Source organism: Rhinoraja longicauda, chromosome 27 (genome assembly GCF_053455715.1).
Source record: "Rhinoraja longicauda isolate Sanriku21f chromosome 27, sRhiLon1.1, whole genome shotgun sequence".
NCBI classification, from domain to species: Eukaryota; Metazoa; Chordata; class Chondrichthyes; order Rajiformes; family Arhynchobatidae; genus Rhinoraja; species Rhinoraja longicauda.
In genome coordinates, this window is record NC_135979.1 from 26,950,020 (window position 1) to 26,968,899 (window position 18,880).

At 47.9% G+C, this 18,880-nt stretch overlaps 1 protein-coding gene across 1 annotated transcript in view; it reads left to right on the forward strand.

Moving 5' to 3' along the window:
* The window catches only part of epha10 (EPH receptor A10), a 510,644-nt gene that overhangs the window by 58,311 nt on the left and 433,453 nt on the right, over positions 1-18,880 (forward strand). The window contains exon 2 of the mRNA XM_078423327.1: positions 18,309-18,373. Within this exon, the coding sequence (XP_078279453.1) occupies positions 18,309-18,373 (65 nt within the window). The remainder of the gene's footprint in view (positions 1-18,308; positions 18,374-18,880) is intronic.

Genomic DNA, 18,880 nt, shown 5'->3' on the forward strand with positions numbered 1-18,880 from the left:
AGGGAGGGATGTGAACATATTTACTTGTACAGATCTACACTCTGGAATCAAGTATTCATGATATTTGCAATGTTAAATAATTTGTTTTTTAACACATTACCAATGAACCTGCGAGAGACACAAAAAGCTGGAGTAGCTCAGCGGGTCAATAGACAATAGGTGCAGGAGGAGGACATTCGGCCCTTCGAGCCAGCACCACCATTCAATGTGATCATGGCTGATCATTCTCAATCAGTACCCCGTTCCTGCCTTCTCCCCATACCCCCTGACTCTGCTATCCTTAAGAGATCTATCTAGCTCTCTCTTGAATGCATTCAGAGAATTGGCCTCCACTGCCTTCTGAGGCAGTGAATTCCACAGATTTACAACTCTCTGACTGAAAAGGTTTTTCCTCATCTCCGTTCTAAATGGCCTACCCCTTATTCGTAAACTGTGGCCCCTGGTTCTGGACTCCCCCAACATTAGGAACATGTTTCCTGCCTCTAATGTGTCCAACCCCTTTCGATAAGATCCCCTCTCATCCTTCTAAATTCCAGTGTATACAAACCTAGCTGCTCCAGTCTTTCAACATGTGACAGTCCCGCCATTCTGGGAATTAACATAGTGAACCTACGCTGCACGTCCTCAATAGCAAGAATATCCTTCCTCAAATTTGGAGACCAAAACTGCGCACATTACTCCAGGTGTGGTCTCACTAGGGCCTTGTACAACTGCAGAAGGACCTCTTTGCTCCTATACTCAACTCCTCTTGTTATGAAGGCCAACATTCCATTGGCTTTCTTCACTGCCTGCTGTACCTGCATGCTTCCTTTCAGTGACTGATGCACTAGGACACCCAGATCTCGTTGTACGTCCCCTTTTCCTAACTTGACTCCATTCAGATAATAATCTGCCTTATTCTTACCACCAAAGTGGATAACCTCACACTTATCCACATTAAACTGCATCGGCCATGCATCCGCCCACTCACACAACCTGTCCAAGTCACCCTGCAACCCCATGGCATCTTCCTCACAGTTGACACTACCACCCAGCTTTGTATCATCTGCAAATTTGCTAATGGTAGTTTTAATCCCTTCATCCCAGGCAGCATCTCGGGAGAGAAGGAATGGGTGGCGTTTCGGGTCGAGACCCTTCTTCAGACTGAAGTTCAGTCTGAACTACCTTTGATTTAAACCAGAATCTGCTGGGTTTATTTCCTACACCTATGAACGTGCACTGTCTATAAGACAGGCTATCCTGGGAACTTGAGCAAAACACAGTGCTGAAGGAACTCAGTGGGTCAGGTGACATCTGTGGCAGGAATGGACAGGCGGCATTTTGGGTCTAGACCCTTCTTCAGACTAATTGTGGTAGAAGGGGGGAAGCTGGAACAGAGGGGGTGGGACATAGTCTGGAAACTGAGAGGTGGATGTAGGTGAGGGGGAGGGGGAGGGGGAGGGGGAGGGGGAGGGGGAGGGGGATAGGTGATTTGCAGATGGGTGGAGTAAGTGACGAAGGCTGGAAATGAATCTGAGACGAAAAGGTGTTGGTTCAAGAGGGGAGAGGAGTGGAATGTGAAGCCCGAGGGAGGGATTTGTTTGGGTGCCACTGTTTCTAAGCATGATATAAACAAAGATCATAAGCTCTGGTGAAGGATGAGATTGCAACTATTTCCCAGGTTGGACCTGAGCGCTGGATGTATGGCTGGGTTCTGCCGTGGTGACTAGTGCTTCTACTGAAGATAGCCACAAAATGCTGGAGTAACTCAGCGGGACTGGCAGCATCGCTGGAGGGAAGGAATGGGTGATGTTTCAGGTCGAGACCTTTCTTCAGACTGATGTTCGGTTCCAGTGGGCGCCCGCGTGGCGTGCTGCCAGTAGACGTTGGTGCATGCGGTTCTGACGCAGGTCTCTGCAGCCGCGTCGGGTTGCAGCGGTGCTACTGTTCTGCATTTCGGGTCCGCTCTTCCAAGGGCCCAGCCTGACGCGGGAGCCTTGCTCTACCTGTTTGCCGACTCGAAATGTCACCTGTCCACTCCCTCCTCAGGTGCTGCCTGACCTGCTGAGTGGGTCCAGCACTTTGTGTGTGGCTCAAAGACCCCAGCATCTGCAGTTCCTTTTGTCTCAACTAACTTGCTCACCAGCTGCCCTTCAGGCCTTGGCTCTGCACCTCACCACCCTGGTGATTGAACCTTCCATCCCTCAGTGACCTGTGCCCAAACTCACCTCCAACTCACCTGCCCTGGCAGCCTCTGAGTTGGCGATTTTCCCAACTGTGCAGTAATATTTTTTCAGAAAGTGTGCAACGTTGATGCCACAGGAGTGTTCCCTGTGTTACTGACCCTGCTGTGTGAAGGGTCTAATTGGTGATGCCAGTCCATGCTGTTAGAGTTCTTGTCACTTCAGCAGCACTGGGCGCATCTGCTCATATTACTGGCAGCCATTACTCCTTCAAGCACCTTTCCCTGGTATTGCAGTGAACATTTAAATGCAGCCCTAAAGTCATCTTGTATCTGACTACCACAGATTTATTTCTGAGATTCAAAATGGCCAATCGGTTAGTGGCACGTACGTCTGATCAAAGCTAATCCCATTTCTGGCACACCGCCAAAGCTGTGGAGAAAGTATCGAGGCGACTTGCAGCGATGAGAACGATGGCCTAAAGTGAGTTCTCTGGTAAAGGCTGATGTTGAGGCGTGTTAAGGCAGATGACCATCAGAGAGGTGCATTTTAATGGCGGAAGGAGAGTTAGGGTGTCTTGGTGAGTGAGAAAGTTGGCAACCCTAGATATATGGAGGATGGTGCATGCCTGGAACACGCTGCCAGGGATGGTGGTCGAGGCAGATACGATGGTGGCATTTAAGAGGCTTCTCAATCGCACTTGGACGTGCAGAGAATCGAGGGATATGGATCACGTGCAGGCAGAGGAGATCAGATTAACCTGGCATCAAGTTCAGCACCGTCATTATGGCCAAAAGGGCCTGTTCCTGTCCCGCACTGTTCTACGTTCTATACAAAATAACTGGGTGATCGGGCTGTGCTTTTCCAGTGATTGGCGTTTCCCACTCGTTGATGGATTAAAATCGTTGAAGATACAAGAGTCTTCCACCTGCTGTATATCCCTCTATCTTGAATAGAGTGGGTGTGGAGAGGATGTATCCACGAGGGGGAGAGTCCAGGGCTAGACATCACAGCCTCAGAATTAAAGGACGTCATTTTAGGAAGGAGATGAGGAGGAGTTTCTTTAGTCAGAGGGTGGTGAATCTGTGGAATTCTTAACCACAGAAGCTGTGGAGGCTGTCCATGGATATTTTTAAGACGGAGATAGATAATGTTTTGATAAGTAAAGGTGTCATGGGGAGAAGGCAAGAGAATGGGGTTAGGAAGGAGAGATAGATCAGCCATCATTGAATGGCGGAGTAGACTATGGGCTGCATGGCCTAATTCTGCTCCTATCACTTACAACCATATGACCTCTAAAGACAGGTTATCGGCCTGTTATCTTGCAGCTGTTGGAACGTGTGGTCTGCAGTTGGTCTCATTCTCCATGATACAGCCGTGACTTCAAGTAATTGTGAAGCACTTTAGATATTTGGTGAGTGTGAAGGGGAATATGTGTAAAGTCAGGCCCTCACCACCTTATAGGTAGGTGGACCAACCACGATATGTAACACATAACACAAGGAACGGTAGATGCTCGAATCTTGAACAAAACACAAAGTGCTGGAGTAACTCAGTGGGTCAGGCAGCATCTGTAGCAGGAGTGAACGGGCAACATATTGGGTTGGGACCCTTCCTCAGAATGGTACTATAACAGCATTTAAAAGACACTTTGGCAGGTACATGGATAGAAATGGTTTAGGGAGACCATTGTGCCACATGTGGGAAAATGGGGCTAGTTAGATGGGGCACCTTGGTTGGCATGAATGAGTTGGGCTGAAGGGCCTGTTTCCATGCTGTATGACTATCACTCATCAGTGATGATTCAGTGTGAAGCAGGGTCCTGACCTGAAATGCCACCTGCCTGCTCTCTCCACAGATGCTGCCTGACCCATTGAATTCCTCCAGCACTTTGCATTTTGCACAAAGATATGTTGTTTCCCTCTATAGACATTTGCAGACAGTAATTTTTCTATTTTGATTTCGTACTACCTATTCTTTTTATTTAATGGACTGTCGCGGACAGATGGTGATAGATTGCACGGGGAAAATTGTGATGTGCAATCCTAGTGCATGTACGCGCAAGCTAAGATGTAGCGCATACCAGCTGCTCCATCATTGCCTCAGACTCCAATTCAGTGTCCCAGTTGGCAAACATCTTGGACGTTGCTGAACATGCTACTCAAACCATCTGGGGCAGCATATAAAAAAAGATGGCGTTGTTAGCATGACAGCAAGTGTTGCTCTAAATGACTGCTCTCTACATCTTTTTCCTAAAGTCTGGATCCTTTTGTAGTTTAGTTTAGAGATACAGTGCGGAAACGGGCCTTTCGGCCCACCGTCTGTGCTGACCAGCGATCCCCATACGCTAACGAACGCACGCAAACGTGTAAACACACAAGCGTACACACACACACACACACACACACACACACACACACACACACACATACCCACACACACACACACACACCCACACACATACACACACCCACACACACACCAACACACACACACCCCCACACACCCACACACCCACACCAACACACACACACACACGCACACACACACCCACACACCCGCACACCCGCACTAACGCACACACACGCACGTGCACACCAACACACACACACACACACCCCCACACACACACACACACCAACACACACACACGCGCACGCGCACACACACACACACACACACACACACACACACACACACACACACACACACACACACACACACACACACACACACACACACACACACACACACACACACACACATTTTTACCAAAGTCAATTAACCTACAAACCCGTATGTCTTTGGAATATGGACGAAACCGGAGCAAACGCACGCGGTCACGGGGAGAACGCATAAACTCCATACAGACAGCACCCGTAGTCGGAGTCGAACCCAGGTCTCTGGCGCTGTAAGGCAGCAACTCTACCACTGCACCACCGTGCCACTCCAAAAAAAAAAACCTTGACATCATTCTCCATTTATCTTCCGCCTTCAAGTCTTGAGCCAACCTTTCAAACGCCCCTCTCCTGTGCAGCAAGCCATTACCTTGGCCGCTACTCTGTGACAGATTAAAATATTACATAATACATAAATAAAAGTTGTTTCTCTTGGTGATGACAGTTTAAATGAATGTGCGTGCGCCTGCACACAGCCCATCGCTGTCCACACAGGCTGCAAGTCATCCATCCATTCAGATGATGCTCCCACCTGCTTTTCTTTGCCATACATCTCAGTTGCAGTCATAGCTTTCTTGCTGAGGCGGCAAACAAAGTCATATTAGACACAAAATGCTGGAGTAACTCAGCGGGACAAGCGGCATCTCGGGAGGGAAGGAATGGGCGACGTTTCGGATCGAGACCCTTCTTCAGACTGATGTTTTGAAGGGTCTCGACCCGAAACGTCACCCATTCCTTCTCTCCTGAGATGCTGCCTGACCCGCTGAGTTACTCCAGCATTTTGTGAATAAGTGGAATATTATGGTATAGTACACTGCAGGATGAGAGAGAGATCGATGCTTGGCACCACCTCTTAAACATGATAAATCTGATGAACTTTGATGAACTTTTGGGCATAAGTGCCTGGACGTTTTGAGAGCGAGAGTCCTGAAGTCATGTTGCGGGTTTACAGGACTTGGGTTTGGCCACACTTGGAGTATCGGGCGCAGTTCTGGTCATCCCGTTACAGAAAGGATGTGAAGGCTCTGGAGTGGGTGAGGAGGAGGTTCGCCAGGGTGTTGCCTGGGCTGGAGGGTGGACACAAAATGCTGGAGTAACTCAGCGGATCAGGGAGCATCCCTGGAGAACATTCGGTGATGGCTTTGTGTCTGGACCCTTCGTCAGACTGATCATGTTCTCCAGGCAGGCTGACTAACCCGTTGAGTTTCTCCAGCATTTTGGGTCAAAGTCCAGTCGACCCACACACCCGATGTACTGGAGAAGTTGTCACAAACTGACATCTCTTCTCTTCTCTCCTCTCCTCTCCTCTCCTCTCCCCTCCCCTCCCCTCCCCTCCCCTCCCCTCCCCTCCCCTCCCCTCCCCTCCCCTCCCCTCCCCTCCCCTCCCCTCCCCTCCCCTCCCCTCCCCTCCCCTCCCCTCCCCTCCCCTCCCCTCCCCTCCCCTCCCCTCCCCTCCCCTCCCCTCCCCTCCCCTCCCCTCCCCTCCCCTCCCCTCCCCTCCCCTCCCCTCCCCTCCCCTCCCCTCCCCTCCCCTCCCCTCCCCTCCCTAAAAGCATTACTCCGGTTCACTCTCCTACCAGCCCTTGCTCCTTGTATCTGATATCTCCAGGTCCCTCTTGGTAATGCTGACCGACGGGCCTTTGAGCAAGTTACCGGTCCTGTTGACCTTTGAGCCTTCGGGAGGGTGACCTATCCCGTCGAGCGAGCACTTCAGGTGGGCCCAGACAAATGTTCGGGTGGGGTCCCATCGACTGCTGAACCTTCGGGCGAACCCCGCTGACCGACGAACCTTCGGGGTGGTCGTGATCTAATGGTCATGCCAGTGGTCATCGGGCTGTTCCTAACAATATTTTATGAAAACTTCAAATGCGAGGTCTGTGGTTAGGCTGCTCCAAGTTATTTTACTGGAAAAACATACATGCTGATTTTCAGTGGGTCGGCTGCCATTGTCACTGAATTAATTAACTACGGTTCCATAAAATGCATTTAACAAATTTAGTGGGAAGCTAAAAACTTGAGTACTTTTGTAACTGAATAAATTGGTCCTCAGAACACCAAATTTTCTTCAGTTCTTCATCATTTATGATGCGCATGTCTTGCCATGTGAAATTGGCCTTTATGAATCTAAAGACTATTTAATTCGGCAAGATGCGTATCAAACAATTTATGTGCAATGTAATTATTGAGGCGGTCTCTGTAATTGGCTTTGAAACCCAGCTGTGTGCAGTCCATTTCTCATTAAAATCTCCTTAAATGTAAAAGGTACTTATTAGTAATCAAAGAAGTAATTGTGTTGGGGACAGATAATTTGCTAACAGCCCAGAGATTTACCTAATTCCACATGTTGGTTGAAATACCAATGTGTGTCAATGTGGATTATTTCCACTTCACTCTTTGCTTCCCTCTCATTCCAATTTTAAGCAGAGCCATTGGTTTCATAGATCACTATTTGGGGATTTTAACTGCGTTTTTGGAATCTCATTTCACAACAGTGTATGTTACACCGAATGTACACTTTGCTCCTATTCTGTACTTGGTTGGAATTTCAATCATAGGATCTTGCGATTCTATTCATTTGTTTTCTTTATAACCACATACCAGCATCATGATTGTAAATCATGGCGACAGGGTGGATGCTGAGAACAATCATCCTCTGGCAGATGTTTACATTTGGAAACCGGGGTCACCCTTTTAAGAGCGAGACGAGGAGGAGTTATTTTCCTTGGAGCATTGTGACCCTTTGCATTCGTCTACCTTGGGAGGCTGTGGAAGCGGAGGAATTGAATATGTTTGTGATGGAAGACAGGCATAAAATGTTGGAGTAGATTTAGAGATACAGCCCGGAAACAGGCCCTTCGGCCCACCGGGTCCGCGCCGCCCAGTGATCCCCGCACATTAACACTATCCTACACATACTAGGGACAATTTTTTGTAACATTTGCCCAGCCAATGAACCTGCATACCTGTAAGTCTTTGGAGTGTGGGAGGAAACCGAAGATCTCGGAGAAAACCCACGCAGGTCACGGGGAGAACGTACAAACTCCGCGCAGACGGCGCCCGTTGTCAGGATCGAACCTGAGTCTCCGGCGCTGCATTCGCTGTAAGGCAGCAACTCTACCGCTGTGCCACCAGTAACTGAGTAACTCAGCGGGACAGGCAGTATCTCTGGAGAGAAGGGATGGATGACATTTCGGGTCGAGTCTGAAGAAGGGTCTCGACCCGAAACGTCACCCATTCCTTCTCTCCAGAGATGCTGCCCGACCCGCTGAGTTACTCCAGCATTTTGTGTCTATCTTTGATTTAAACCAGCATCTGCAGTTCTTTCCTACACATGTTGCTGATGGAGATTGACTGATATGTCACCTGTAAGGGAGTTAAGGGGTGCAGGAAGAGAATAGGAAAGTGGTGTTGGGGAGAACATAGAACAAGGAACAGGGAACATGGAACAGGGAACAGGGAACATGGAACATGGAATAGTACAGCACAGGAGCCGAACCTTTGTCCCACAATGTCCACACTCATCAGTCTGAAGAAGGGTCTAGCCCCCAAATCACCCCTTCATGTTCTCCAGAGCCGCTGCCTGACCTGCTGAGTTACTCCAGCATTCTGACATTTTTCTGCACACCAGCATCTGCAGTTTCTTGCGTTTACATCTCCAGTCCAAGTTAAACTGATCTCCTCTGCCAGTAGGGGATCCATGTCCCTCCATTCCCAGCATATCCATGTGATCATCTAGCAACCTCAAACACCACTATCGCATCTGCCTCCACTACCATCCCCGGCAGCGTGTTCCAGGGACCCACCATGCTGTGTGGGCCTTGTCAGTAAGAGTCAGACTGTAATAGACTGGGAGAGTCATTTAGCAAACATTAAGGGTCATGGAGAACTTAATGGAGCAAACGATGAAAATGAAATATGTTTTGCGTAATAATAATCAGCACGTAAGATGGGTAAGATGTGAATTTTGATACCTCCTGGAGCAGAAATGCCAAAAAGAAACACAACCCACTTGTAGCTTGACTTTCCTTGCATTGTCAATTGTTAAGAAACACATTAAGAAACACATTCTGACCTATGCTTGAAACCTACCCGGGTATCCTTCCTTTGTCCCGCCCACCTGACATCAGTCTGAAGAAGGGTCTCGACCCGAAACGTCACCCATTCCTTCTCCCCTGAGATGCTGCCTGACCTGCTGAGTTACTCCAGCATTTTGTGAAATAAAAAACCTACCCCGGTGGTGGGAATTCAAATTTCATGAAGTGAAGAGCTTGCTGCATATTTCAGAAATCCATTTACATTCTGATCAGTGTTTAAAAGTGTAGGAAAGAACTGCAGGCGCTGGTTTAAATGGAAGATAGACACAAAACGCTGGAGTGACTCAGCCGGACAGGCAGCATCTCTGGAGAGAAGGAATGGGTGATGTTTTTGGACAAGACCCTTCTTCAGACGTCTCGACCCGAAACGTCACCCATTCCTTCTCTCCTGAGATGCTGCCTGACCCGCTGAGTTACTCCAGCATTTTGTGTCCATCAGTGTTTAAAAGTGTTGTGTTCCAGTCTGCGTCACATCGTATTTTTTCAAACTTGATCAACAAGGTAGAAGCAAGGAACTGCAGATGCTATGTTACAAAAAAGGACACAAAGTGCTGGAGTAACTCAGCGGGCCAGGCAGCATCTCTGGCGAACATTTGTAGCGTAGGTGATGTTTGTAGTCGGGGCCTGACCTGAATCGTCAGCCATCCATGTTCTCCAGAGACACTGCCTGACTGGCTGTTTTACTCCAGCACTTTATGTCCTTTTATTAATTAAGAAGTACCTATTTTGGTTTGGGTATCTGAGCCGGAGGCTGATTATGGATTGCAAGCCAAAGAAACGTGGAAGTGTGCAATCTGAATGGGTTGCTTGAAAGGCCAAATAAGACCTTATTTTGAAGGATATTCTACATGTACTCACAAGAACACCAGGTGTCTTAAGCTTGCCCCACCGTTCAATACCATCATCGCTGATCAATTCCAGACCTCGTCTCCTCTGCCTGTTCCTCATTGCCCTCAAATCCCTGATCGTTACCATGGGAACGAGTTTACCATACTCGTTTTTAAATACCTCCAGTGATCGAGCCTCCACAAACCTAGAGAATTCCAGAGATTTAGTGTCTTTTGCAAGAGGACAACAGACTCATAACTGGGTGGCACGGTGGTAGAGTTGCTGCCTTACAGTAATACAGCGCCGGAGACCCAGGTTCGATCCCGACTACGGAGTTTGTACGTTCTCCCCGTGACCCGCGTGGGTTTTCTCCGAGATCTTCGGCTTCCTCCCACACTCTGAAGATGTACAGGTTTGTGGGTTAATTGGCTTGGTAAATGCAAAAATTGTCCCTAGTGGGTGTAGGATAGTGTTAGTGTGCGAGGATCGCTGGTTGGTGCAGACCAGGTGGGCCGAAAGGGCCTGTTTCCGCGCTGTATCTCCAAACTAAACTACAAAGTATGCTGCCCAGTATAGGGGGTATTAGCTACAAGGAGAAGTTGGACAAACTTAGATTGTTTTCTCTAGAACACCAGAGGTGGAAGGGTGGGAATACCTGATGAAAGTATACAAAATTATAAGAGGCATAGATAGGGTAAAACCTTCTCCCAGGTGTGGAAATGGCAAAGACTGGTGGGCATAGCTTTAAGGTGAGACGGGCAAAGTATAAAGGAAATGTGCAGGGTGTTTTTTTTTTGCAAAGAGAGTGGTGGATGCCTGGAACATGCTGCCAGGGGTTGTGGTGGAAGCTGATATAACAGGTTTAAGAGGTTTTTTGATAAGCACACGGATACGGAGGGATATGGATAATGTGCAGGCGGATGAGATTTGTGTAGGAAAGGCACACTGGAGAGGTGTCTTAAATTATCTTGACATCATGATCGGCAGAAACATTGTTGGATGAAGGGCCTGTTTCTGTGCTGTAGACATCTACACAAGCCAGTTTTGAAAGGCCTGGCCCTTCTTGTAACTATGTCCTGTCGTACCAGTCTCTCCCAACTGAGGAAATGAAGGAAAACAGTTAAGACTGTATCTGTTGCTTAAACAAAGGCCACATGTGCTTACTGGGCAAACACTGTGCCACCAAAGGAAATCTGTACTGCATCCAACTACTCATTTTGATGATTTATAGCATACACGTGGGTCAAGAATATTTGTGTTGATCAGCCATAAAGCGCAGAGAATAACACATTGAGATAGTCCTCGGGCAAGATTTACCTCCGTCTACGCCGCATCTGCGCCCGGGATGAGTTGTTTCACATTAGGGCATCAGAGATGTCCTCATTCTTCAGGAAACGGGGCTTCCCCTCTTCCATTATAGATGAGGCTCTCACTAGGGTCCCTTCTACATCCCGCAGCTCCGCTCTTGCTCCCCTTCCCCCCATTCGTAACAAGGACAGAATCCCCCTCGTTCTCACCTTCGCTCAACACCTTCGCTCAGTCCGCCTTAACCAACCTGATCTCCCGGTGGCTGAGCACTTCAACTCCCCCTCCCACTCCCAGTCTGACCTTTCTCTCATGGGCCTCCTCCAGTGCCATAGTGAGGCCCACCGGAAATTGGAGGAACAGCACCTCATATTTCGCTTGGGCAGCTTGCAGCCCAGCGGTATGAACATTAACTTCTCCAACTTTAGATAGTTCCTCTGTCCCTCTCTTCGCCTCCCCCTTCCCAGATCTCCCTCTATCTTCCTGTCTCCACCTATATCCTTCCTTTGTCCCGCCCGCTGACATCAGTCTGAAGAAGGGTCTCGACCCGAAACGTCGCCCATTCCTTCCCGAGATGCTGCCTGACCCGCTGAGTTACTCCATCATTTTGTGAATAAATACCTTCGATTTGTACCAGCATCTGCAGTTATTTTCTTACACATGATTTAATGATGGTAACGATGACAAACTTGCTGAGATTGCTCTTGTTATTGCCCAAAAGCAACAGTCAGTTTAGGCACTTCCGTTTAATGTGGACACTAATCTGTCTGAAAAAGGGTCCTGACCTGACCCTTTGTTTAGCCATTCCCTCCCCAGATGCTGCCCTACCCACTGAGTTCCTCCAGCACTTTATGTTTAATTTACTGTGGAGGTTATAGACAATAGACAATAGACAATAGACAATAGGTGCAGGAGTAGGCCATTCAGCCCTTCGAGCCAGCACCGCCATTCAATGCGATCATGGCTGATCACTCTCAATCAGTACCCCGTTCCTGCCTTCTCCCCATACCCCCTCACTCCGCTATCCTTAAGAGCACTATCCAGCTCTCTCTTGAAAGCATCCAACGAACTGGCCTCCACTGCCTTCTGAGGCAGAGAATTCCACACCTTCACCACTCTGACTGAAAAAGTTCTTCCTCATCTCCGTTCTAAATGGCCTACCCCTTATTCTTAAACTGTGGCCTCTTGTTCTGGACTCCCCCAACATTGGGAACATGTTTCCTGCCTCTAATGTGTCCAATCCCCTAATTATCTTACATGTTTCAATAAGATCCCCCCTCATCCTTCTAAATTCCAGTGTATACAAGCCTAATTGCTCCAGCCTTTCAACATACGACAGACCCGCCATTCCGGGAATTAACCTAGTGAACCTACGCTGCACGCCCTCCATAGCAAGAATATCCTTCCTCAAATTTGGAGACCAAAACTGCACACAGTACTCCAGGTGCAGTCTCACCAGGGCCCGGTACAACTGTAGAAGGACCTCTTTGCTCCTATACTCAACTCCTCTTGTTATGAAGGCCAACATTCCATTTGCTTTCTTCACTGCCTGCTGTACCTGCATGCTTCCTTTCAGTGACTGATGCACTAGGACACCCAGATCTCGTTGAACATCCCCTCTTCCTAACTTGACACCATTCAGATAATAATCTGCCTTTCTATTCTTACTTCCAAAGTGAATAACCTCACACTTATCTACATTAAACTGCATCTGCCATGTATCCGCCCACTCACACAACCTGTCCAAGTCACCCTGCAGCCTTATTGCATCTTCCTCACAATTCACACTACCCTCCAGCTTAGTACCATCTGCAAATTTGCTAATGGTACTTTTAATCCCTTCATCTAAGTCATTAATGTATATCGTAAATAGCTGGGGTCCCAGCACCGAACCTTGCGGTACCCCACTGGTCACTGCCTGCCATTCCGAAAGGGACCCATTTATCCCCACTCTTTGCTTTCTGTCTGTCAACCAATTTTCTATCCATGTCAGTACCCTACCCCCAATACCATGTGCTCTAATTTTGCCCACTAATCTCCTATGTGGGACCTTGTCGAAGGCTTTCTGAAAGTCGAGGTACACCACATCCACTGACTCTCCCCTGTCAATTTTCCTAGTTACATCCTCATGGGTCTGCTGTCAGTATGTTCACACTGGTTGTCTGTTTAAGGCCTTCTGCAACTTTTCCTGAAAACCCTACACTTTCTTGCTTGAAGTCGGTGAGATTTTGAACGCTGCTCCTATCATGATCTAGAAGAGAGTCTAATCCTAAAATGAAAGCAAATCCACGCATTGACAGATACAAAGTGCTAGAGTAGCTCAGCGGGTCAGACAGCATCTCTGGAGAAAAAGGATGGGTGGCCTTTTGGGTCAGAATCCTTCCTCAGACCTGAAATGTCACCCATCCCATTTCTCCAGATATGCTGCCTGACCCGCTAAGTTACTCCAGCACTTTGTGTCGATCTTCAGTGCATCTGCAGTTCCTTCCGACACCAATTCCACGCACGTGTACTACAATCCACTAAAACTATTTTGCAATGAGGGATCTTAGAATATTATTAACATATTCCAGCTTCTTTCTTCGTCACGTGTTTTTATTTAGCACTCCATAAAGTTAATTAAATATGTGCTTTTTGCTTCCTGGCTTGGTGTCGGCATGAGTTCTTGAATATGATGTCCTGGTAGGTTATCGGTATCACAAGTACTGAACATCAGTGGTACCATTCAACTGATGCAGTTACCAATAGCCAGAATAAAGCAGGCTCTAGCTCGAGATAGCTAGATGTTTCAGGAAGCATTACTCGAGTTTATAGGTGACTGCCTTGGTTTATTGCTGACTGCAAATTTTGGGCACCTTGAATCCGTTAGAAAGAGAGCTGGCATTTAAGCAATTGTCAAATAATAATAATAATAATAATGCATTACATTTATATAGCGCTTTTCATACAATCAAAGACGCTTTACAGGGATTTAAAGAACATAGGGAAGTGAATAAATAGATAAATAAGTAGACGAACAGAGAAAGGAGACAGAAGGTGAGGTGACCTTCAGTGGTTGAAGGCAGTACTGAACAGGTGAGACTTCAGTGATGTTTTGAATGTGGTGAGTGAGGAGGAGTCTCTGACGGTTTGGGGTAGTGAGTTCCATAGGGTGGGAGCAGCGATGGAGAAAGCCCTGTCCCCCCAGGATCTGAGTTTGGTCCGGATGGGGGGGGATAGGAGATTGGCAGCAGCAGAGCGGAGGGTGCAGGTGGGAGTGTGCCTGTGGAGGAGGTCAGTCAGGTAGGATGGGGCCAGGTTATGGAGGGCTTTGTAGGTCATGAGGAGGATTTTGTACTGGATTCTCTGGGGGATGGGGAGCCAGTGGAGTTTGTAAAGGACGGGGGTGATATGGTCACGGATCGGGGTGTGGGTGAGTAGACGGGCAGCGGAGTTTTGAATGTATTGAAGTTTTTGAGGGTGCGCCATAGAGGAGGCTGTTGCAGTAGTCCAGACGGGAGGTGATGAAGGCGTGGATGAGGGTTTCCGCAGCTGTGGAGGAGAGGGATGACATTTCAGATCTGGACATTTATTCACAAAATGCTGGAGTAACTCAGCGGGTCAGGCAGCATCTCGGGAGAGAAGGAATGGGTGATGTTTCGGGTCGAGACCCTTCTTCAGACTGATGTAGGAAGGTGGGAGCCTGCAGTGATCAAGGCCCAGTACTGTTAGTCATGCCTTCTTTTCGATGTGGCATGAGATCAAAGTTTTGTCTGCCCTCTGAGTTTGAGGCAACAGGTCACGGGGCATTTTTTGAAAGCAGCAGGGAAGCCTGGCCTGATATCCTGGCCAACATTTATCTTGTAATCAGCACTTATAGCAGACCATCTGCTCATTAACTCATTAACTCAATGTTGATTGTGGAGCTGGCTGCATAGACAGTGGGGAGCACATACACTTTATCACAGTTGCAACCACCACTCCATAGTATTGTGTTGGCTGTGGAGCGCGTCGGTAGTAAAATGGATCCTATCATTTTGCCTCTCCTTCCTTTGTACACCTTGTCACTCCTGCCCTCTACCTTTGCCACAGCTTCATCCTCTTTCCCCACCCTCTCACTCACTTTATGGCTGGCTTCTCCCTACATAGACATAGAAACATAGAAAATAGGTGCAGGAGTAGGCCATTCGGTCTTTCGAGCCTGCACCGCCATTCAATATGATCATGGCTGATCATCCAGCTCAGTAACCTGTACCTGCCTTCTCTCCATACCCCCTGATCCCTTTAGCCACAAGGGCCACATCTAACTCCCTCTTAAATATAGCCAATGAACTGGCCTCAACTACCTTCTGTGGCAGAGAATTCCACAGACTCACCACTCTCTGTGTGAAGAAATGTTTTCTCATCTCGGTCCTAAAAGACTTCCCCCTTATCCTTAAGCTGTGACCCCTGGTTCTGGACTCCCCCAACATCGGGAACAATATTCCCGCATCTAGCCTCTCCAACCCCTTAAGAATTTTCTATGTTTCTATAAGATCCTTGAGATCTACATGAGCTCTTGTTGCATCATTTTAAGTCTGTGATTTACTTCACTCTGCTGACCGTAACGCTATAGCCTCAGTTGGGCCTTTTATACCATTTACTTTTTTTTAAATTGCTGGGCTTTTTGATCCGAACTTGTAAGGTGCAACAGTGCAGCCATAACTTGCTAGCGATGACTGTAAAATCAGCTCCCAAAGAAACCAGACCGGCATTGATTTTTCTGCACTGCTTAAAGCCCATCTGCACCTGCTGCTAAAGGCTGTTGTTCAAACGGTTTTTAAATTTAAGAGGTAGCAGTGAGAAATCACTCTCCAGACGGCACACCGCACCACAGCACTCCCCGCTATGCCATTGCCACCAGTGTTTCATTCTTTATAAAGCAGAAGCACAGTGTGACTTCACAGCAGTAGTTTGACCCTGCAGAGCTGTTGTTACAAAATGCCTTCTCGTAAATAGCTCCCCAGCATCTTGCTGCACATTATTTTGCCGTGATGCGGAAACAATTGTTACCTCTGCGGACAACATAAAAACAGATTTTATCAGTCCGTTGCACAGGCGAGAGTCGGAGTCCAATCCGAGCGAGTGTGAGGTGTTGCTCTTTGGGAGGTCGAATGCAAGGTGAAAGTGTGCAGTTAATGGCAAGACCACTCGTGTCTGGAGGGATCCTGACAGCCATATCCATAGCTTCCTGCAAGTAGGAACATCAGTGGTAAAGAAGGCAAATGGTATGCTTGCCAACATGGGTTGGAGCATTGAGTATCCGAGTCAGCAAGTCATGATGCAGCTCTAAGATTTTGGTCAGCCCGTATTTGGAACATTGCTTGCAGTTCTGGTTGCTCCTTTACAGGAATGATGTGTAGTTGTTGTTCGTCCTTTGGGTTGGAAGATGACCGTGACTTCACTTTCAGTTGGAGGATTGGTGACTGTGGGTCCCGAAGTGGCTGGTGAGGCCAATCCGGGCCCAGAAGACATGCCCACACGTAGGACACAAGTGGAGGTAGCCCGTGCTGTAAGGTAGCAGCTTTAACGCTGCACCACTGTGCTGCCCATTGGTATCTCAAAGCTGAATCACCTCCCTCCGTCAACAACAGTGGAAGTGGTTGCTGTGGAAGTGGAGGTAGCCCAGGCAGGAATGATGTAGAGGCATTGACCAGAGAAGGTTCACCAGATTGATTCCTGGGATGGCAGGACTTTCATATGATGAAAGACTGGATAGACTCGGCTTGTACTCGCTAGAATTTAGAAGATTGAGGGGGGATTTTATAGAAACTTACAAAATTCTTAAGTAGTTGGACAGGCTAGATGCAGGAAGATTGTTCCCGATGTTGGGGAAGTCCAGAACAAGGGGTCACAGTTTAAGGATAAGGGGGAAGTCTTTTAGGACTGAGATGAGAAAGTTTTTCTTCACACAGAGAGTGGTGAATCTGTGGAATTCTCTGTCACAGAAGGTAGTTGAGGCCAGTTCATTGGCTATACTTAAGAGGGAGTTAGATGTGGCCCTTATGGCTAAAGGGATCAGGGGGTATGGAGAGAAGGCAGGTACAGGATACTGAGTTGGATGATCAGCCATGATCATATTGAATGGCGGTGCAGGCTCGAAGGGCCGAATGCCCTACTCCTGCACCTATTTTCTATGTTTCTATGTTTGGAAAGGGTGGAGAAGAGAGTGCTTCCTGGATGAGTGGGTGTTCATTGGGGTTGGACATGCTTTATTAATCTAACTGTACCCTATTTTACGGAAGAACAGTTGAGAAATCTGAGGGGAAGAAGGTGGTTCCCGAGTCTGATGGTGCACACTTTCTTACTTCTGCGGGGTGGGGTGGGATGGGGTGGGGAGAGAAATGCTGGGGTGGGAATGTCTTTATTCATGTTGGCTGCTTGCGTAAGGCTGTGTAAAGTATGGATGGTGTCAATGATGGGAAGTCTGGCTTGTGTGATGCAGGCACCATCCACAGCTCTCTGCTATTTCTTGCAGTCTTGGGCAGACCTGTCCCCGAATTAAATCTTGCTACAACCCAGTGGTATACTTTCCATGGTGCATCAGTAGAAATCTAAGCCTCAGTGTAAACATGCTGAATTTTCTCAGTCTCCCAACGTTGCTGAATAGCCCCCTTGGCCGTCGTTTCAACGGGTTTGGTGCACGGCACCTCGTTGGTAATGTTTACGCCAAGGAACCTGAAGCTCTCGACCATTTCCAGCTCGGCACCATTGATGCTGACCTTTGTCTTGCTGTTGGTGACGGAGGGTGGTGATTCAGCTTTGAGATACCAATGGGCAGCACAGTGGTGCAGCGTTAGAGCTGCTACCTTACAGCACCAGAGGCCTGGGACCAATCCTGACGACTAATTGGTGTTTGCATGTTCTCCCTGTGACTGTGGAGATGAGGAACGCAGAGCCAGATCTTTCTTATTTGTTTCTTTGGGCCACTGGACTTTGCATGGACCATGTGGGTTTTCTCCAGGTGCTCCAGTTTCCTCCCACATCCCAAGGACAAGCAGGTTTGTAGATTAATGGGCTTCTGTAAATTGCCCCTAGCGCGTAGTGTAGGATGCAAAAGTGGAATAACATTGGACAAGTGCACGGGCGATCAATGGTTGGCATGGACTCGGTCAGCCAGAGGGGCTGTTTTCATGCAGTGTCTCTAAACTAAACTAAAAGCAATTGCTCGAGTTGTACTGGCTTACTAATTTTTCCTTTCTTTTTCTGTGTTTAAACTTTAGTCGTTTTGTTGGACTCTAAAGGATCACAAGCCGAACTGGGATGGACGGCTCACCCGTCGGATGGAGTAAGTATCCGAGCATTTCTTTACTGCTTGCTGGTCAGATAACTTCATAAGTGCACAAATGACAGGAGAAGAATTGGGCCATTCGGCCCATCAAGTCTACTCCGCCATTCAATCGTGGCTGATCTATCTCTCCCTCCTAACCCCGTTCTCCTGCCTCCTCCCCTTAGCCCCTGATACCTGTACTCATTAACAATCGACTTATCTCTGTCTTAAAAATATCCATTGACTTGGCCTCCACAGCCTTCTGTGGCAATGAATTCCACGGATTCACCACCCACTTTGCCTTTGAGTAACTCCCAATATGCAAGATCACACAAGCCACTCTCATCGCCATTGACCTTGTGTTGACTTGATTGGTTCTCAAGCACCACAGATTGAACCAGAGCCTCCACTCCTGAATCATTTTATTAGGATATCAGGACCTACATGGCCAGTGATCTGTGTCAGCTTGTGTGTTCTTAATTTATCTCAACACTAAAAAGCTTCTAAGTGTGCATAAAATGTTTG